This window comes from Panthera leo, chromosome B1, assembly GCF_018350215.1.
Source record: "Panthera leo isolate Ple1 chromosome B1, P.leo_Ple1_pat1.1, whole genome shotgun sequence".
Classification (NCBI taxonomy): domain Eukaryota; kingdom Metazoa; phylum Chordata; class Mammalia; order Carnivora; family Felidae; genus Panthera; species Panthera leo.
The window spans coordinates 50,531,500-50,553,601 of record NC_056682.1 but is presented as its reverse complement, the minus strand read 5'-3'; the positions used below and the strand labels follow the sequence as shown (position 1 = coordinate 50,553,601).

At 38.5% G+C, this 22,102-nt stretch overlaps 1 protein-coding gene across 3 annotated transcripts in view; it reads left to right on the top strand.

The window, feature by feature from the left end:
- Nucleotides 1-22,102, top strand: part of KIF13B (kinesin family member 13B) — a 198,826-nt gene that overhangs the window by 87,911 nt on the left and 88,813 nt on the right. For all 3 annotated transcript variants that reach the window (XM_042934972.1, XM_042934973.1, XM_042934971.1), the window contains exons 11-13: nt 7,118-7,330; nt 8,687-8,797; nt 11,659-11,793. In XM_042934972.1, coding sequence (XP_042790906.1) covers nt 7,118-7,330; nt 8,687-8,797; nt 11,659-11,793 — 459 coding nt within the window. The remainder of the gene's footprint in view (nt 1-7,117; nt 7,331-8,686; nt 8,798-11,658; nt 11,794-22,102) is intronic.

Below are 22,102 nucleotides of genomic sequence, written 5' to 3'. Positions count from 1 at the left end.
GAGGATTGAAAATCCAGTGACAGTTTAACTCTGTATAGAGTTACCAACCTAGAACAAAATATTTTACCTAATACTTTTTTTTCTATTTTTTTAAAATAAAGAAATAATTTTATGAGCTCTGTTTAGTTTTGTGATAGGTTATTCTGTCACTGATCAAGACTTTATTGAACACCTATTGCTCACTGTGCTAGGGGTTGAGAATATAACACTTAGTATAGGACACAACTCCTTTTTTTGGCTGTTTTAAAATTTTATTTTATTTTTTATTTTAATTCCAGTGTAGTTAACATACAATGTTACATTAGTTTCAGGTGTACAATATAGTGATTCAACAATTCCATACATCACCCAGTGCTCATCACGACAAGTGCACCTCCTAATCCCCATACCATAATTCACCTCCCCACCCCTGTAACCATCAGTTTGTTCTTTATAGTTACGAGTCAGCTTCTTGGTTTGTCTCCCTCTCTCTCTTTTGTTGTTCCCTTTGCTTGTTTGTTTTGTTTCTTAAATTCCACATATGAGTGAGATCATGCAGTATTTGTCTTTCCCTGACTGACTTATTTTTGCTTAGTATTATTCTCTGTAGCTCTATCCATGTCATTGCAAATGGCAAGATTTCATTCCTTTTCATGGCTGAATAATATTCCATTGTGTGTATATACCACTTCTTTATCGATTCATCAGTTGATGGACACTTGGGCTGCTTTTGTAATTTGGCTATTGTAAAAAGTACTGCTATAAACACTGGGGTGCATGTATCCTTTTACATTAGTATTTTTGTATTGTTTGGGTACATACCCAGCAGTGGGATTACTAGATTTTAGGGTACTTCTATTTTTAACTTTTTGAGGAACCTCCATACTTTTTCCAGAGTTTCTGCACCATTTTACTTTCCACGAACAGTGCAAGAGGGTTCCTTTTTTTCCACATCCTCTCCAGCACTTATTATTTTTGTGTGTTTTTTATTTTAGCCATTCTGAGAGGTATGAAGTAATTTTAATTTGCATTTCCCTGATGATGAGTGATGTTGAGCACTTTTCATGTGTCTGTTGGCCATCTGGATGTCTTCTTTGGAGAAATGTCTGTTCATGTCTTCTGCCCATTTTCTAATTGGATTGTTCATTATTTATTTTTTTGGTGTTGATTTGCGTAAATTCTTTGTATATTTTGGATACTAACTCTTTATCACGTAAGTCATTTGCAAATAATCTTCTTTCATTCAGTAGGTTGCCATTCAGTTTCATTTACTGTTTCCTTCACTGTGCAGAAGCTTTTTATTTTGAAGTAGTCCTAATAGTTTATTTTTGCTTTTATTTCCCTTGCCTCCGGAGATATATCTAGACAAATGTTGCTATAGCCAATGTCACAGACATTTCTGTGCTCTCTTCTAGGATTTTGTTTTAAATTTTTTTAACGTTTATTTATTTTTGAGAGAGAGAGAGAGCGGGGGAGGGGCAGAGAGACAGAGGGATACATAGAATCTGAAGCAGGCTCCAGGCTCCAAGCTGTCAGCACAGAGCCCAATTTGGGGTTCAAACCCACAAACCATGATATCATGACCTGAGCTGAAGTCAGACTCTTAACCGACTGAGCCACCCCGGTGCCCCTCTTCTAGGATTTTTTATGGTTTCACCTCAATTAAAGGTGTTTTTAATCCATTTTGAATTTATTTTTGTGGGTGGTGTAAGATAAGTGGTCCAGTTTCATTCTGGACCACTCAGTACATTCATTCAAATGTAGCTGACACCCTTTTTTGAAGAGACTTTCTTTTTCCCATTGGATATTCTTTCCTGCTTTGTCGAAGATAAATTGACCATGTAATTGTGGGTTTATTTTTGGGTTTTCTGTTCCGCCTCATTGATCTATATGTCTGTTTTTGTGCCAGTACCATTACATTTTGATTTCTCCAGCCTTGTAATATAACTTGAAATTTGGAATTGTTTTCCAAAATTGCTGTGACTATTCAGGGTCTTTTGTGGTTCCATACAAATTTTAGGATTTTTTCTTACAGTTCTGTGAAAAACGCTATTAGTATTTTGATAGGGACTGCATTAAATGTGTAGACTGCTTTGGGTAGTATGGACATTTTAACAATATTTGTTATTCCAAGGTGACACAACTTTTGACTTAGTCTATAACATGTTTATAAAGGAAGCTGGGTTTTCTTCTATTTTCTACTCTCTCAAAAGGTTAGTGGTATTCATCTTTACTTTCTAGAACTCTGCACACCATTTGAGCATGCTTCATTAAGTGAAACTGGCCACAGTGTAAAAAATCAGGTAGATTACTTCCATTGGCCAAAATGCAAAAAAAAAAAAAAAAAAAATAGAAATTTAAAACAAAAGAATAAACAAACAAAATTTGATAATTAAAAAACACTTGTAGATAGGTCTTGAATTTAAGGGGTATTACAAAACATTAATCATGCTGGTCATCAGTAATTAACCTTGAAATCTCATGTGTTTAATTTCCAGGAGACATTTTGATAAGATACTCATTTATTCCTCAGACTTTCCCACAGAAACGTTTCCTGATAATTCATGATTATTCCCTGGATGTGCCTGATTTAAAAGACATAATATTCATTGTCCTGTTTCAGTGTTACTACCTCAGTCCATTTAAACAAACACTAGGAAATATCTTTTATTAAATTAATTCACAGAATTAAAATAGCCAGTGTAATTATTGAGTGTCCATTCCATAGGTTGGAGGCCAGAAGAATCAATTACTTTGCAAAGTGCTTCATACACATGATCTCATTTACTTCTCTGAAAGCAAATGGTAATGTTCCCATGTTACAGTGGGACAGTGGTCGCAGAAATAAGATTAGGGCTGACTTCGCTGCCCATCTTCTCTTGCCTAGGCTATGTAGTGTACATCCTGTCAAAGGTTACTTTTTGTTAGAAGGAGAAACACTTTACTTTTACCACATGTTGATAGAAATTCATGAAAATACTTGAAGAGCAAAACTAAATATTTTCGAAAACTCACTTTATCTTCTGTTCAATAAAATTAGGTTTTAATTATAACATCCGTGTGTCAGTTCTTAGGCTAAAAAAATGAAGTTTTCTTGTCATGTTTTTTACTTGAAAACCATGTGACCTTCTTTGTCATGTGTAACTTTTGCAGCAAGATCACAAGTGGGGCATTTTTGCAAAACTTATTCCGATGTTTAAACAGTTTTCCCAAAGTCCTCTCAGAATCCATTGATACATAAATCAGTCTCCTTTGAAGTAGCGTTTATGTCCTTTTTGCTCTGTCCTTCTTTAATTCTAAATTAGTCTAACTCTCCCTGATCCTTGTTCGACTTCGTATGATTCTAGTATTCTCCAACATAGCTATCATTGAACTCATAAAATTGCTCAGCCTTTATCAGATTTGCAGTTTCTTTTAAAAGGGTTTTTGCATTGTATTTGCATTATAATTGTGTTATGCTCTTGATATTTACCACATCTGAGCGTCAGAGAAAATGAGTACCCTAGGTGATTTGGTGGGGCATACATATGAGTGCTCTTCTGTCATTCTTCTCTCCGGGTGGGTTGAGTGGTTACTCATTTGGTAAGTGGTCAGTGGAGAACCATTTCTTATCAAGAGATTTTTTTGCTTCTCTGTGTAACCTTCTAAATGTGAGCCTCTTAACATCAAATAATTTCTGGTAATAAACACTCAAATAATACGTATCTTTTGACTTCATCCACCTTCTTCGTTCTTACTTCCACTTACCTAATGAAGGCCACTTTCATCCCTTGCCTGGATGATTGAAACATCTCCCTTGAGTTTTTTTATTAATCCATTCCTTCTTTATAGTAAGGTTGTACTGTCTTAAAATTAATACTCTTCTTAAACTTCAGTCTCTTCAATAATTCTGTTAGAGGCCCTTATGATAAAGTCCAAATTCTTTAATGACTTGTGACTTAATAGGCCTTCAGTAATCTGACCCCTCACTACCTCTTATTGTTCTTCTTGCTCTTAATATGATCAGTCCTAGCTAAGTGTTGAGTCCTCTTACTTCTAGGACATTATTCTTACCGTGTTTGGAACATTCTTCCTCCTCTCTGCAACCTCCCCTCCCACTGCCCTCCCCATAAATCTTTATCTGGACAATGCTTATTCATCTTAGGTCTCAAATGTCACTTTCTCTGAAAGTCTTCCCTACCGTTTCAAGACTGGGCTTTCTGCTCATTCTCTGTTTTCTGTGACCATGTTGTGTTTATCCCTACTCTAGTTCTTACCGTGTTGTATGTAGAGCACCACCCTCTAGATGTAAACGCTGTAAAGAGCTGAGTGAATGAGTACCTTCAGCTCTGCTCTGAACCAGCATTATGACCTTTGGTAAGTCTGTCAATCTTCCTGGGTCTCAATTTCTCATCTGTAAAATGAAGTAATTTCATTAGATGACTTCAAAGCGTTCTTTCAGCTTCAAAAAATCCTGCCTTCCAAAATTCAATTTCTTTCCTATGTCCATTTAATTTGCAGTTGCCACATTTGAAACAAAGCTTGCCTGATTTGCCTAATTAAACAATTAAAGAGTAACAAGAAGCTTTATACTTTCTCCTTGAATGAGTGCCAGTTCTTTTGTTGCTGTTTCCTTTTTGCTAATGGCATGAGGCCATTTTTGAATATAAGCATATTGTTACTCATGCACAAGGGCTTTTAAAATATCAAGTATTTGTCATTTGCCAGGTTTCCTTTTCTCAGCACAAATTAAAGCACAATATGCATGCTTTTTCCCTTTGGTAGTTATTGTTACAAATCCCCTTTTACCCAATAGCATTTGCTGTTCATGTGGGCTAACAGAATGCCGTAGTTCTTGAAGGGCAACAATCTACCATGGTGCTGTTGGTGAACTGAATTATAATCTGACATGTAATTCATGTGATCTTTATATATAACATTGGAATTTCATTAATGTGCATCTTGGTATTCTTCTGGACGTTGCCAAAGCTGGGCACCAACAGTGTGATATCAGTGTCTAGAAGCGAAGAGGAAAGCAAGTGATCACACAGACTTGGCAGAAGTTGCTTCTGCTTTCTAGAGTCCAGATTACTTATGTTTCCTTCCTTTTCATGTGCTGGAGTGTATTTCCTTCAAAGACCTCATTAAGCTTTATTTTCTGTGGAAAACCTAGTTTTCAGTAGTGGATGAATAAACAGATACATAGTCTGCGATTGTATTGAACTGTTAGCAGTACCTAGGGAATTATTTTGACTCTGGCACTAAGACAAAATAACTTGGAAAGCTATCCAGTCACCTTACTTGCTCCTCAGATCTGAGCTCTCGCTCTGTTGCCAAGTGGCACTTTGTTGCTATATTATTGTGGGTGACTGGGGGGGAGTGAAATCATATTGGACTTGAAGGCAGAATACAACTGGATTAGAATATTGTTCAGTTTACTAGTTCTGGATCTTTAGGCAGAGTATTTGACCTGCTTTGTCAGAACAAACCTCTGGTTTTTGTTTTGTTTTTTATCTGTAAAATAATTCACAAAAGGCTGAGGACTAAGTAAAATTTGTACAAGGATGGTATAAATCACCGATTGCACAAACAAATTTTAGATATATTGATAATTGGAAAAACCTTTTATCTTCAAAGGTAAAAAGTTGGCTTTTTTATGATCTTTGATTCCCCATATTGGCCTGCTTGAGAATCCATAATTCAGTGATATCCTATTGCTGAAAGAGGGTATCAGATCTTTTTTTGGGTTGTTCTTTTCATCTTGGGATAGTATATTAGTGTATTATTAGATGTCTATTGCTATGTAACAGATTACCCCTAAAACTTAATAGCTAAAAACAACAACCATTTATTATCTCATAGTTTCTGTGGGTCAGGATTCTGGGTGTGGCCTAACCAAGTGGTTCTGGCTGGGGTCTCCCATGTGGCTGCAATCAAAGTGTCATCTGGGGCCGTCATTGCAAGGTTTGACCTGGGGTTGGATCTGCTCACTTCAGTGGTTGTTGGCAGGCTCCAGAAGATCTCTTTCCATATTCACTTTTGAGGTCTCTTCATAGGGCCACCTCACTTCATGACAGTGGTTTCCCAAGAGTGAGAGAAAATACCCACAACAGAAGCCATAGTCTTTTTATAATCTAACCTCAAAAGTGACATGCCATCACTTCTGCTGTATTCTGTTCCTTAGAGGTAAATCAGAAGTCCTGCCCACACTCAAGAGAGGGGGATGGTACTGAGGTATGAATACCTGGAGATGAGGATCCTGGGGGGCTGTCTTAGAGGCCGCCTGCCACAGGCGGGTGACATACAGCCTTTGGATGGTGAAGCGGAGTCCGGGTGGATTTGATTTCTAGTTTTGTAATTCTGAGTTATATGTAGTTGTTTTTTAGTGTTGTCAAGTGAAAATTTTTTGAATTTGTTGGAGCCTGTTCTAAAGCCCATTTCACCATACTGATCAGTTTTAGTATAATGAAGAGAGTATCTTTTCTTCAGCACCCTTGTCTGAACTATAGAAGTGGTCGTTTAGAAAGTAAAGCCTTTTGAGTAGTTTTTGAAGTGCTGTCAGAGGGAATAAAATCAGGTGCCTCCAACATATCTTTTGTTTTAAAGACTATAATTCTACCTATAATTCTTGAAAAATTCTTGAAAAAAATTACAAGATGACTGATAGTCTGTAACAGCAACACTTTCTGAGCCATTATTTAGGCTTCACATAGATTCCAAGTACATGGCATCATGCTCTAGATTGTAGGTAATCACTCTTTGATCAGATAACAAATAACATTATGATTGTTCAGTTTCTCTAAGGAAGATTTTTAGTCATTTAAGAAATCATTGTTTTTTGTTTTGAGTAGTGTGCTGACTTATGACATCATATTGCCTGTTAGAAGAGGACAAATTAACTTAGAACCAATTGTTATTAAACTGAAATAAATGGAGCCTTTTTTGTATTTCCCCGTCCTTTCTTAATAACCAGATCTCCCTTCTGCAGAAACACAGCTTGGCAGAGAAGAAAGAGCATGGGACTGGGGTTCAGCATGTCGGTATTTCAGTTCTAGTTTTGTCCTTAAATATGTGTTCTCTCACCCTTTCTGACTTCATCTTTCTCATATGATGTTTTCTTCCAACTTAAAAATCCTACTCAATTTCATTCTTCATCTAGGACAGTCTTGGGGGTAACAGCAAGACAGCCATGGTGGCCACTGTTAGTCCAGCCGCCGATAACTATGATGAAACCCTTTCAACTCTGCGGTATGCAGACCGCGCCAAGCACATCGTGAACCATGCTGTGGTGAATGAGGATCCTAATGCACGAATTATCCGGGATCTCCGGGAAGAAGTAGAAAAACTCCGAGAACAGCTAACTAAAGCAGAGGTATAAGGCACAGCCAAGCCACACTTTATGGGTCTAGGAAAAGCTAGAACTTGAATTTTCTTCCCCTTAGCTGTAAGTGATAAGTACTCCACTTAAAATTTTTGAGTTTCCTATAGTAAGAGAAATTTGAGATGAATAATAAATAAAGGCAGATAGATTTTCATAGTTGAAATTTAGAGAGTTTTTTTTTCACAGGTGTGAAAGGATTGAACAGAAAGAGAGAATATAGGGAATTGAGAAAATGTTCCTTTCCACAGTATAGGCAGCAGACAAAAAAGAAGAGGTATAATTGAATAAGGGAGAGAGGGAGAGAGACGCTTGAAACAAAATGTATATAATTTTAGCGCAGAAAATGGTGAAGAGTGGGCATAGACTAACTGGAAGAGAACTCAAGCAGATATTTGCTGTATCATTTGTTCACTGGCTGAAGTCAGAATGAAAATCTTAAGGACATCTTCCACTTCTTGATAACCTAGTTTTTTCTTGTGGCTTAATTATGTTTATAGAAAAAGTATTTTATAGCAGAAATACCCACCTATTTAGAGGTACTCTATTTCTACTACCCTATGTACATTCTATAATGTATGGTATTTATGTTCCATTACTGAATTTGAAACCTACACAATTCTAACCTGCATCCAAATGTTTTTCTTTTGAAAAGTGAAATAAAATACCAGATTCAGGATCTCTACTTTATTAACATTTCTGTTCCCACAATTTCCCAGGACTATGGGACTCTTTCCTGGTGTTGGGACATTAGCCCTTTCTTTTCTTATAACCTGTTTTCTGGTAGTAGATTGGTAAAATACATGGTCAAAACGTCATTTTGGTTATATTTTTGCCTGTTGAAACTTATCCTGTTTTTATACGAATAATTTTATGGTTTATTAAGATTCTTTGAAATTTTGTTTCTGTCTTCCTGGTATTAATAACACCATTCAGTTTGTAACATGTACGTCTGTATATACTTGAATCAATACCTGAAGTCATCAGTAGAGACTAGAATGAATCCTGTGTATAAGTCTAGATATATGACCTATTGGGATTTAAAAATAAGCCCTTGAGAACTTGAACTTTCTGTGAAGCTACATCTTCACAGTGACAATTGGTTGGAGGAAAAGGAAGCAGTTAGGTCTTCCTTTCAAGCCCACCTTGGATGACTGAGCTTGTGGGGTGCATACAGTCTGGATGCTGTGTGTCCGTGGCATTCATTGTTATGTCTTAAGTAGATCAGAGACCGTGGTGACTTGTAGAGCCGAGAGGAGGCAGACTGTTATTTTTATCCTTCTGGATTTAGTTAATGCTTTCTTCAGAGCATGGTACAGACATTTCATGAAATAAACATTTTGCTTATAGGCAATGAAATCTCCAGAGCTAAAAGACCGGCTAGAAGAATCAGAGAAGCTAATCCAGGAAATGACTGTGACCTGGGAGGAGAAATTAAGGAAAACCGAGGAGATTGCACAGGTTTGTGCTTTCTGATTAAAGACACAGAAACCTCTTGGCAGTTTGTGCAATGCAACTCAGATGTCATTTTGGGTTCCTGTTTTGATTTTTTAGCTTTGGAGATGGCAAATCTAGCACCACTAATAAGAACCTAGATTCAAGAATCTCTGCCTTACAAAGACAAAGAAGACAAATTACAATTAATTGTTCATTGTGTAAGAAATACTTGTTTAGGGTCATAGAAGTTTTTTAAATGAAATAACTACTTTGTAGCCTCTGACTCTGAATACCTAGTTAAGTAAGACCTAAGGAACTTACCCAAACTATAAAATGCTTAGTGGTAGATATTAGGCTATAAGCCTCTGGCTTCATTATGACAACTCAGTAAAAGTAATATGAAATACCTAAATCTGAGGTGACTGTCTCTCACACTTAATACAGGTGGAGTTGTGAAATTTTAAGGTAGGAACATTAGCGTTTGGAAAGAATCTTAAATGTCTAGTTGTTTACTTAGTAAAAGACTTGCTCCATGGCTTTCCTGTTAGATGGATGTTCAGCCTCTGCTCTTAAAAATAGAATGTGGAGTTCATTACCCCACTGAGCAGTCTTTTCATGGTAAGGTAACCTCTGCCTATTCCCCTCCTTTTCTAAAGTTAAAAATCTCTAGTGTTTTCAACGGTTTCTTGTTTAGTAAATATATATAACTTGGTATTTCTTTTGTCACCCAGCAGGTTCCATCTTTAAAAGTGCTGCCCAGAATCAATCTATACATCAGATGTTGTAGGATGGTACTACTGTTATGTAGCATAAAGTGGATGTTATATTTATATTAGTGCAGACAGACTTTAAATATTTTTTATTATATTCATTTTCAAAATAGATCAAAATAAGAGAAGAGTATGATGAATCTACATGTACCATCACCCAGTTTCATTAAAGATCACCATGTAATCCATCTTGTTTTAACTGTATCCCTATCCTGGGTTATTTTAATACATATCCTTCAAATTACAGAGAAGAGAATATTCCAGTATATGAACTCCATTTCTCGTTACATATTTCACTTGTTTTTCATAAATTATAAGTCATTCTAATAATTATCCAGTTTAGAACTAATTTGTGTGAGCCTTTTTGAGCTACTCCAAAAGTAAACATTGACCCTGAAGTGCTACTGTATTTGAGTTGCTTTGCTGCTACAAGACAGGGTCGGTCTTAAGTAAAATTGCAGTGCGAATACGGGTGAATACTGGTGAATCTTATCGTTAGCATCTTTTCCTTACCTAACTGTTCTCTGCGTCTTTCACACGTCCCTTTTGAGAACCCTGCCTGATTTTATCTCACACCTCATTTAGCACCTTATCTTTGCAAGCCCCCAGGCTTCAGTGCTGCTGAGCTTGCTAACTCCTCTTTCATGGGAAAAGACCTGGTCTGTTAGTCATTGACCTTTTTCCAAAAGAGACAAGCATATCCCAAATTGTATTTCTGGCAGTATAGCCACAAATTGTTAATAAGTCTTCTGGGAAGAAAAATGGTCCATGGTCAAATAACTTTGGGATGGTATCCCTAAAAATAGCAAATTCTTCAGGCTGTAATTTAATTGTGCTGCAAACTTACTGTGTGGCCCTAATTAAATGACTTAGCCTGTCTTGTCTTTCCTCAGAATCAAAGGCTTTTGGTGGCTGTGACTCATTACTATTTGTTATTTATATATAGTCAAAGACACCCTACTTTGCCCCAATTCATATACTTTAATTGTAGAGCATTGGTTGCAGGAGTCATGCGTCTCCCCCTATATGCAGACATTCATATATTGTGTGGTCTCAGAGACAGTCATAAAAAAGAAAGGTTCATACTCTTATTATGAAAGTAGTACTTGATGCATATGCAAGTTTTATTCATTTATTTATTTAGCACATGCTCAAGCAGAGGAGGGGCGGCAGGGAGGTAGAGAGAAAGAGAGAGAGAGAGAGAGAGAGAATGAGAATAAGAATGAATATGAATTGCAAGCAGGCTCCACGCCCAGTGCAGAGCCCAACGTGCAGCAGGGTCGATCTTACCATTGTGAGATCATGACCCGAGCCAAAATCACAAGTCAAATGCTTAACTGACTGAGCCACCCAGGTGCCCCTACAAGTTTTATTTTGGTAAATTTACAAACCTGATGTTTTGAGTGCTCACTGGTTATGCACTGTGCTTGCTAGGTGCCAGGAATTCACAGTGGATAGATAGGATCCATGCCCTCATAGAGAAATGGTCAAGTAAACAAGTCTGAGTTACCAAGTATGAGAACAAGTATACTTCAGATAGAAGAAACAGGTGTAAAATCTCTTAAGAGAGCATTCTTGACACTTTGAGGGACCTGGAAGAGTTCCATTTAACTATAGCACAGGCTTTGAGAGTAGGAATGATAAGACATGAAGGTGGAGAGGAAACGGGCCAGATTGAAGGGCCTTGTGGACTTTGTTGAGGGAGTTTGGCCCTTATCCTGCTGGGGAATCACTGAGGGTATCAAGCAAGGGAGTGTATTGAAAATTTGGCCTTTTAGAAAGATCACAGTTGGTAAAACACCTTTGCTCATATGTATAGAACTAAGTGAGAAACACAAATTCAAGATGTTAGATATTTTTAAGAAGGAACATTGGGAATTCAATAGTATACTTTGTTGCTATTGGTAATGGCTTATTTTTCAAAACGAAGTTTTAATTAACAAAATGAAAAACATTATATAGTTTGGAAAGAAAAAATGCAATAATCTATAATACCATGTCCTAAGATAACATACTTAAATTATAAAATTATTTAATGATTATTCCAACGTGAGACCTTTTATATCTTGCTGTGTCAATAGCTATGGAATTAATCCTTCTCTAATACATTTATAGGAGCGACAGAAGCAACTTGAGAGTCTTGGAATATCTCTTCAATCTTCTGGGATTAAAGTTGGGGATGATAAATGCTTCCTTGTTAATCTGAATGCTGATCCTGCTCTGAATGAACTTCTGGTTTACTATTTAAAGGTGAAGTAACAGGCTTTGCTGCTATTTCCTGCCATGATATAGAACAATATTTCATAGTATTTTTTTTAACTTGAAGAAACATGCTTATTCAAAAATAATGAATTAACACAATTGTTTCTATTCGAATAAACTAGAAGGTAGAAAAATCTTGAGTTTCTGAGATTAGTTACCCTTTTTAGTCTTCAAGTGATGTAATTCAACCTAGTAATATAAAAACTAATATTCTGATGTTATTTTCAAGACATTAACTATCTTAGCTACTATGATTGACTGTGATTTATGCCAGGGAGCTAAGTAGATAACTTTAAAGCTTAAAGAATGACTTTTCGAACTAAACAATTTATTAGTAGACTAAAGTTTTTGTCATTTATGTGAAGCACACCCTTTTCTGAGTGGTTATCAGATTACAAGAGGAAATGTTTAAAGAAAGTTATGGTGTAGGACCACTTACTATGAAATTTGTTTCCAGTAATTTAGGAAAATTCAAAAATTTGGATTATTGACTTACAAAAAAAGAATAGATGACTTAGAGAATGAGAGGGTCAGAAACCCAAATAGCGATGTATGTTGAAATCTGTAAATTGTGGCACTTATCAGGAAGACAAGAGACAACTTTAGAATAAGCAGGAATCCTGAGACACTACATAAATTACGAGGAGGAGCTCACCAAAATCACCTTGTCCCAGGGCGTAAATGAATTAGGTAATGGACTATATGATTTTGACTTGTGGTTAATATATACTGGGAGGAAATCTTTTCCACCCTTACAATATGGATACTATATATGTAGGTTTAACTGAAGTGACTAAGAAATTAAAGATAATGAGCTGGTAAAGTTGGAAACTGCTTTAAAATTAGAAAATTGTGTGGTTTCATTTCTAAAGAGACTAAAGAATTCACGATGCATTGGCTAGTTTCCCAGGTTTTATTAAAGATATCCTGGGGTAATTGGTTTGTGTTATTTTGATAAATAAAGCCCCTTTATTAATGAGTATCTGATACCATGTTGTATTATGCTGTGAATTAAATTGTGTTTTTGATACATATAGTATATGTGCACTCTCAGCTGTTGTGTTCAAGTGGGAGCAACATGGGAGTGGCAGGGAGATGACCCACGTTTTTAGTTTGGTATGCTGCTGAACGGATGTGTGATCTCAAGTCCTTTGCCCCCTCCAGTCTACAGATCCATCCTCTATAGAAGGGTGCTTTCCCTGTCTGACTCCCTCACAGGAGCCCTATGAGGATTAAATAAGACTTGATATTTACAAAGTAGTTTGTAAACAGAAGCACTGTAAAATATAAAATATTCCACATACCATCTTCTTACTTGATACTCAGCGTGGTACCTTATGTATATTACCCTTGTCTATTGCAAAAAAATGATAAGTGATCATATCACTTACTATGTTTCTTAATGATGTGGGCAGCATTTTCTGTTAGGGTTTCAGCTATAGGTATTCATATGCTTTAGGAGAGGTACAAGACAGAATAAGACACAAATATTCTGCCCTTTTTATTTCTCAGAACTATGAATTCTTTTTCTTTCTGATGTGATGAAGTTCAAATTGGAACACACACATACGCCAACAAGAAAAAAAACCTGATTCTATCTGTTCCTTAACTAAAAAATTAAACAAAGAAACTATTTAAAGACTTTTGGAGAGTAGTCAAAATATTTCTGGTCATCTTGTGTGGAGGTGTTGGGATTCTGTTTCAGACTGTGTGGTCAAGCCTGTTTTGGCAGAGTCTAAGGCAGTGTTGATTTCTTCACTGCCCAGGCTAACCTCGTGACAAAAGTATATTCATGACCAAGCACATTCAAAAGGATGATCTCAATCCAAGAACAGTTTTTGCTTCAGTAAAGTGATACCATGATGTGGGTTGGAAGAATCTGGAGGCTGAGCATTTTTTATTTCTTGCCTTCAAATTCTGAAATCAATTTAGATGCTGGACAGATGACTTCATATCTCTGGGTGATTTTCAGCACCCCATCTATAAAAGAGGACCCTGAATTAAATTCTCTCTAACGTTCTTTTTAGTTCCAAGTGGTATGATTCTCTTCCAGAACAGAATCCTCCATATATTTGTTTTGTCTGGAACTGGTAGAGGCAAGGTATGGTGGCCAAACCATAGGTGGAACATAACTCACAAGATAATTTTGCATCTAATTTGCATGTGTGGGCAGTCCTTACATGTCATGGTTCCAACATACACAAATTCCAGTTACCACAATCTAGTAGATGATGCTGACGCCACTGCCGTTTGTGAGATTCTACACATGCAGCCAGGGAAATGTGAAGATGAACTTACCGATATAAATAATGAAAGTGTGATGAGAAGGATGAAGATGGCTCAAAGGGACACTGGAGAACACTTCACACTAAAGGAGCTCTTGGAGATATTTCACAGCATCTAGAGCACAGAGGTTAAAACGGTAGAAGCTTAAAAAGGAGTATCACAGTTTGTCAAGGCACAGGAAATATGCTCCCTCCATATTGTAAGTTACGTATTGAGAAGAAGGCAGGTACTGTTTATACTACTCCTGATAAGCTTTTAACGAAAATAAGATACTTTTTGTTTTTAAATAGGCTGCATGCCCAGCATGGAGCCCAAAGTGGGGCTTGAACTCACGACCCTGAGATCAAGACCTGAGCTGAGATGGGGCACTTGGATGACTCAGTCGTTTAAGCATCTGACCCTTGATTTTGGCTTGGGTCATGATCTCACGGTTGTAAGATTGGAGCCCTGCGTCGGACTTTGTGATGACAACACAGAGTCTGCCTGGGATTCACTGTCTCTTTACCTCTCTCTCTCTACCTCTCCCCTGCTCATGCTCCCTTTCTCTCTCTCTCAAAATAAATAATCTTAAAAAAAAAAAAAAAAAGACCTGAGCTGCGATCAAGAGTCCAAGGCTTAGCCAACTGAGCCACCCAGGCACCCCAGAAATAAAATGCTTTAAATTTCAGTGTTTCTTTTAAAAAAAAAAATTTTTTTTTAATGTTTATTTTTTGAGACAGAGACAAAGCATGAACGGGGGAGGGTCAGAGAGAGGGAGACACAGAATCTGAAACAAGCTTCAGGCTCTGAGCTGTCAGCACGCAGCCCGATGCGGGGCTCGAACTCACGGACGGCGAGATCATGACCTGAGCCGAAGTCAGCCGCTTAACCGACTGAGCCACCCAGGCGCCCCTCAGTGTTTCTAATAGTCTAAATTACAGTATACTAAATAAATATCGGTTTTACTATTTTTTCATTATCCTATATGTTGTAACAGTAAGAAAAATCTTAATGGTTTTACAGACATTTTAAAAAGTCACAGAATAATTGCAGTTTCCCCATTGATTATTAAGATCTCCTTGCAATGTTATTTTTACAATCCTTTGCTCTCATGCAAATCAAGGACTGCCTGTGATTCTAAGACAGTCTTGGACATTTATACCAGTGCCAGCCAAGCTTCTAGAGGGAAGAGCTGCTTCCCCCACCTTAAAAACATTATGCTAGTAATACACTTTGTTTTCTGAAGAGTTTTATAAACACATACTAGAAAAAGAGGGGGGGATTTGTGCCCAAATTCCAACATGCAGAGATGACCACAGTTAACATTTAATAGTTTTATCTGTATCTGCTGGGTCTATTCCTATATGTATGTCTATAGGCTTATACTGATACATATTTTTAAATTACAGAAATGGGATCACAGTATAATTGATTCTCATCATGCCTTTCAATTATCCTCCAGATCTCTCAGGAGGGCTATTTTGCTTATGCGGTTCTGGATCTGCTCTTTGCACAAGTCAGCTATTAATGGCCCTGGAAACAAGGCTGATTCTGAAGGATTTGGAGCAAATTATACATGTACACACTTGATAAGGATTCATACCAGCGATTCAGCAACAACTTTAAATGTTTTTATTTATTTTTGAGACAGGGAGAGAGCACGTGCTAGTGGGGTAGGGAGTAGGGGCCAAGAGAAGGGGAGATGGAGGATCTAAAGTGGGCTTTGTGGCCTAAGCTTCCATCGATGGATGAATGGATAAAGAAGATGTGGTACATATATACAATGGAGTATTACTCGGCAATCAGAAAGAATGAAATCTTGCCATTTGCAACTATGTGGATGGAACTAGAGGGTATTATGCTAAGTAAAATTAGTCAGAGAAAGACAAAAATCATATGACTTCACTCATATGAGGACTTTAAGAGACAGAACAGATGAATGTAAGGGAAGGGAAGCAAAAATGATATAAAAACAGGGAGGGAGACAAAACATAAGAGACTCTTAAATATGGAGAACAAACAGAGGGTTACTGGAGGGGTTGTGGGGGGTGGGAATGGGCTAAATGGGTAGGGGGCATTAGGGAATCTACTCCTGAAATCATTGTTGCACTATATGCTAACTAATTTGTATGTAAATTAAAAAAATAAAAAAAATAATAAAGTGGGCTCTGTGCTGACAGCAGAGAGTGGGACGTGGGGCTTAAACTCATGAACCGTGAAAATCATGACTGAGCTGAAGCTGGTCGCTTAACCAACTGAGTCACCCAGGTGCCCCAGGCAGCAGTTTTATTTATTTATTAAAAAAAATTTTTTTTAATGTTTTTTTTTTTTTTTTTTTGAGAGAGAGAGAGAGAGAGAGAGAGACAGAGTGTGAGCGGGGGAGGGGCAGAGAGAGAGGGAGACACAGAATCTGAAGCAGGCTCCAGGCTCTGAGCTTCCAGCACAGAGCCTGATATGGGGCTTGAACTCATAAACGGCGAGATCATGACCTGAGCCGAAGTCGGATGCTTAACCGACTGAGCCACCCAGGTGCCCCTTTAAAACTTTTTTTTAATGTTTGTTTGTTTTTGAGAGAGACAGAGACAGAATGTGAGTGGGTTGCGGCAGAGAGAGAGGGAGACACAGAATCCTAAGCAGGCTCCAGGCTCTGAGGTGTCAGCACAGAGCCGACACGGGCTTGTGAGATCATGACACTCAACTGACTGAGCAATCCAGGCACCCCTCGGCAGCAGTTTTAAAACACATGTCTTTTATAGTATAGCTCCCATTGAAAGTAAACTGCCTGTTGTCCTCTTTGCCAGTATTCACAGTCACCGACTGAAGTGATGAGAATGGCAGAGGCATCAGCCATTCAGTGTTTGTGGAGCTGTGGGTTGGGCCCCAAGGACCCCAAGATGAAGAAGACACAGTCATGGCACAGTAGGAGTTCTTGGGTTGGCAGCGGTTTGGTCTGTGTGGTGTAGTGTTTGAATTTGTAAAAGATGGGAAGATAGCATTCCTGCCCTTTTCACCTCCATTCCAGAAAAGCTGTCTTCAGAGTCTAGGTTCTGTTAAGCTAGCATGACTTCTTTATTAAAGAATTTTGATTACTTAGATATGTGAAGAGTAACAGGTACTTTTCTGCTTAGTGCCGTTGGTACTTACTTACCTTTTCCTTCAGAAATTATCTGGGAATGCTGGTAAGACTGAGGGACCTCATGGGCTTTATCCATATGCTACTTTTTCTTCTTGCAGGCTGGGAAAAGCTACCCTGTGAAATATGTCACTAGTGGACAAGTCCTGTCTCTCTTCATCTTCCTTTTTCCCCTCCCTCTTTTCCCTCTGTCTTACTCTTTCTTTTAGGACTTAGCTGGTCAAAGGGAGATTCTCAAAAGAGCCACATAAATAGTTGATTTATAAAGGAAGCAAGGTACAGTAAATTCATAGAATAGTTAACTAATCTTCTCCAGTGAAATTAAACTTAAACGGATGAAAAAAGGTTAAAAACCATTTCTAGCCTCTGATTATTTCTGAGATTTTTACATATGGTATTTTATATTTGCTAAAGTTTTCCCTAAAACCAGTCTACTTTATTTATTTATTTTTTTTAAACGTTTATCTATTTTTGAGACAAGAGAGAGACAGAGCATGAACAGGGGAGGGTCAGAGGGAGAGGAAGACACAGAATCCGAAGCAGACTCCAGGCTCTGAGCTGTCAGCACAGAGCCCGACGCGGGGCCTGAACTCACAGACCGTGAGATCATGACTTGAGCCAAAGTCGGACGCTCAACCGACTAGGGCCACCCAGGCGCCCCTACTTTATTTTTTTAAATTTGTTTTTAATGTTTATTTATTTTTGAAAGAGAGAGAGAGACACACAGAGCACAAGCAAGGGAAGGGCAGACAGAGAGGGAGACACAGAATCCAGGCAGGTTCCAGGCTCTGAGCTGTCAGCACAGAGCCTGATGTGGGGCTCGAACTTACGAACTGCGAGATCATGACCTGAGCTGAAGTTGGGCGCTTAACCGACTGAACCACCCAGGCGCCCCAAAAGTAGTCTGGTTTAAGAATCATTGTATCCACATATCACAAAGAGACTGAAAAGCCACCCCTGATTAATTTATCTTGTTTTGATTACCTTGTACTTTCATAGCACTTAGATACTCATTAGATAAACTGTGCCAACCTATGATAAGTTTATTTTTTTTTTCCTTGTCAGTGTTTTTATTGCAGTGCTTAGAGCACAATAGGAAGAACTTATCAAAAAGCTTATTGTTTAAGTTGCCTAAACATCAAACAATAATGCTTTGGCAGATTGAGCTGTTAGAGTGCAGTGTTTGAGATTACAGTGAATCATCATCCAAATCAGAATAGATTATAACCTCAACTGAGAGATTTAAGTTGTCACCGACATTGTAAGCACCATAATTGGGACTTTGTCTCTTGTGACTCAGTGCCCAACTCATAATAGGTACTTAGTATACATTTGTTAAAAAAATGAAGTTTTCCTTCCAGAATTTGGATTAGGCCTTTGCATGTTTGTGTTAATATCTTATCTCCAATAATTTTTAATTCAGTCTATCAATAGATACTTAGCATACACCATGTGTCATGTACTGTGCTCATTGTTGTAGAAGATGCAGGAGTTCTGTGAAGACTGCTGTCTAAATAAAGGAAAAAAGCAACATTTGTGCAATTGATAGTGAAATATGGTATCTCCTCTAAGGGGATTCAGAGAAGGGAGAAGTCAGTGTTGCCTACTGGTGAAACTTTCTCAAGTAGAAAATGACCCTCAATTAGAAGACCCTTGTATTTAGATGAAGGGAAGAGGGAGTCTTTCAAGCAAAGAGAACAAGAGCAAAGGCACAGACATGGACCTGAATCTGTGTGCAGTCAGACTATGGTAGTGGGAGTTGGTTCTAGACTCAAACCCCAACCTGGGTTATATAGTTCAAGGCAAGTGCTTTGACAATTTTTCCTTCTTTTTTAGGTGGTCTTGGGCCCTTTTTCTCTTTAGACTCTTTTCTCCCCCCTTTTGGAACTTCACTGTGGGGTTGGTGTTGTACGGTGGGGGGGGGGGCGGGGGGAGCCAAAGTGGGGAATGCAGATAGGCATGGAATAGATTCTTGAGGCCTGCTACTGAGCATCACAAAGCATTACTTGTAGTTTCATGGAGTCAAACCCTGTTCTCCAGATTAGGAAAGTATAGGATTGGCCAGAAAGCCTCAGCTAATAGTGAAGAGTAAAGCTTTATGTGGAATGTCCTCTGTATTTTATATACTCCTTGGGGACCGAATAGGATACCATGGGGCAGCTCTGGATCCCAGCTCTTTGTTTCCTTAGAATCACCACTGCAGTACAGCTGAGAGAAGAAACCCCCAGGAAAGGTGAAATGAATATACTAGTGGGGAAGGGCCCTTTTTATGAGATTGAGGTCCCAGAAGAGATAGGAATCACTGGGACCCACAACATAATTAGAAGGGTTACCAGCAAAGAGGAGGAGAGAATCATCTTCCTTTGAGTCTGAAGACAAATGATCATTTATTTTTCCTTTATATTTTTTTAATGACTAATTGTGCCAGGCATGTGTTAAGTGCTTGGATTACAGTGGGGAGCAGGTCAGGCTGTTCTCTGCTCTTGTGGTGTTTCCATGTTAGCTGTGGAGACATATAGTAAACCAACCCATAGTCAGTGCTAGGTAAGGAATTGAAATAGGAGAGTGGTGGGGTGCTTATATCTGATTGTCAGTTCCGAGTACACCTCCCTGAGAATGTTCCCTTAAAAGGTGAGATAGAAATGATAAGAAACTACCAATATCAAGATTAGATGGAGGAACCAGCCAGTGTGCTCAAAGAACATATAAAAGGCCAGTATGGCCTTATCATGTTCCAGGAGAAGGGGGAGTAGTAAGAGCTAGGATAGGAGAGGCAGGCAGGGCCACATCACTGAGCGTTTTTTGTAAGCCTGAGTAAGAATTTGGACTTCATTAGAAGTTCAAAGGGAAGCCACTTGAGGGTTTTAAGTAGGGGGCGCTGCACGATCAGCTGTTGTGCTGGGAGTGGATGGGGGTGAGGGATTAGGAGTGGAGAGATAGTAGGAGGCACCTGTATTCACCCGAGCAGTAGAGTGTAAAGCGTGATCGTAGAGGTGGAGGGAAAATGAGCCAATTCTTGATATGTTTTGGAGGGACAGTCTGTAGGGATGTTCTGATCAACATGGATCCAGGAGTAGGCTGGTAAGGGGAAGATAGGGCTCAGTAGCACCTAACCTTTTTAGTTGACTACCTGGGTGGTGGCAGTACCACTATTAATGGAGAAGAGAATAGACTCATTGGGTGGAGGTTGGGGGAGCAAAAGTTCTGCTTTGGCCCTTTCACTTTGAAATGTCTTTAGATACTCAAATGTCATTAAAAATGACATTTAGAGGGTGGGTCAGTTGGTTAAGCCTCCGACTTGGGCTCAAGTCATGATCTTGTGGTTTGTGGGTTTGAGCCCTGTGTCGGGCTCTGTGCTGAAAGCTCAGAGCCTGGAGCCTGCTTGGGATTCTGTGTCTCCCTCTATCTCTGCCCCTCCCCTGCTTGCATTCTGTCTTTTTCTCTCATAAATAAATGAACATTAAAGACATTTAGACACCTTGAAATGTCTTTAGACATCCAAGTAGGCAACAAATAATGGTTATTGAGACTAGAATAGTGGTAGTGGAGGCAGGAAAATAATGAACTAAAGCTTATGGTTCCTGGTTAGTGATTTAATTTATATAGAAACAGTGTCGCAGGCAGGCGAGGTCTGAGGACCCAGGTGGGGTTCTCCAGAACCAGCCAAGAAGGTCCTTGACTTCATTCAGGATGGAAACCAAATGTAAGCCAAGAGGAAATGAGAGCAGTTTATTGAAGATATGTAGAGAAAGCAGATACAGAGCAACTGGGAGACTCTGAAAGGAAAGTAAGTCTCATCTTTGTTTGAAGCCTGGGGTTTTTATTGAGGGTTGTGTCTTCTCAGGCATCCAGGAACATAGACAAGTGTTTATGTGTCCTCCATAAGCCACTTGTGCCCTAGGGCCACAGTTCTTGGTGGATCAGTGGTCTTGGTCACTCCTTAGATGGTGTCTATTGTGCTGGAAGACTCCAAAGAAATCATTAACTCCTTTGCCTTTACCGGGAGGACACATTATCTGTTCTATAAGTTGTGTATTTGTAGGGGGATGTGGGTCCTAGCAAGAACAGAAGCAGGAAAAGGAGCAAAACAAGCAGTTTTTCATAGGGTCCCTTTAGTTTTCCTGTCTCAACAGCATTTAAAACCCATGGGGCTGGATGAAGTCATTGTGATCAAGGGTCAGCAACTGTTTCCACTGGCCAAATCTAGCTCCCTGCCTGCTTCTATACGGCCTGGGAGCTAAGAATGGTTTTTACATTGTTGAAATAGTTGGAAAAAAAAATAGAAAAGCTATAATATTTCAGACATGTGAAAATTATGTGAAGTCCAAATTTCAGTGTTCATAAATAAAGTTTTGTTGGAAAGTAGCCACACTTGTTCATATGTGTGTTATCTGACTGCTTTCACACTATGAGGCAGAGTGGTTTTATAAAACTTGCAAAGCCTTACATATTTTGTATCTGACCCCTGATCCAGGTGTATGCAAGGAGGAGGTGGCCTAGGGACACATCCAGGTCTTATCAGCGTTTAATTATGTATGGGCAGTCAGATGTTGAAGTGCAGAAGAGGGAACTTAACTTTTACATCCACTTTCTCAGTTGCCAGCCAGAAAGCAAGGCTGGTGATTGGGGCTTCAAGAATTGCATAATTGCGACTCTACAGTAAGAAGAACACATCCATCATATCTTCTGTGAGGATTAGAGAGACCATGGGATTCATAAAGTAATTGTAATCTTTTCAGAATGCTTAGATTTGAATAGCTTTTTATCTTTGTGGTTGACTCATCTTGATTGAGACCAGATAAATGATGTGCAGCTTAAGTAACTGTGGTCTTCAGACCAATATTTTTGGTATATCATTGACATATGGCTCATGCTCTGAGAGTAGTATAAAGTATTTGG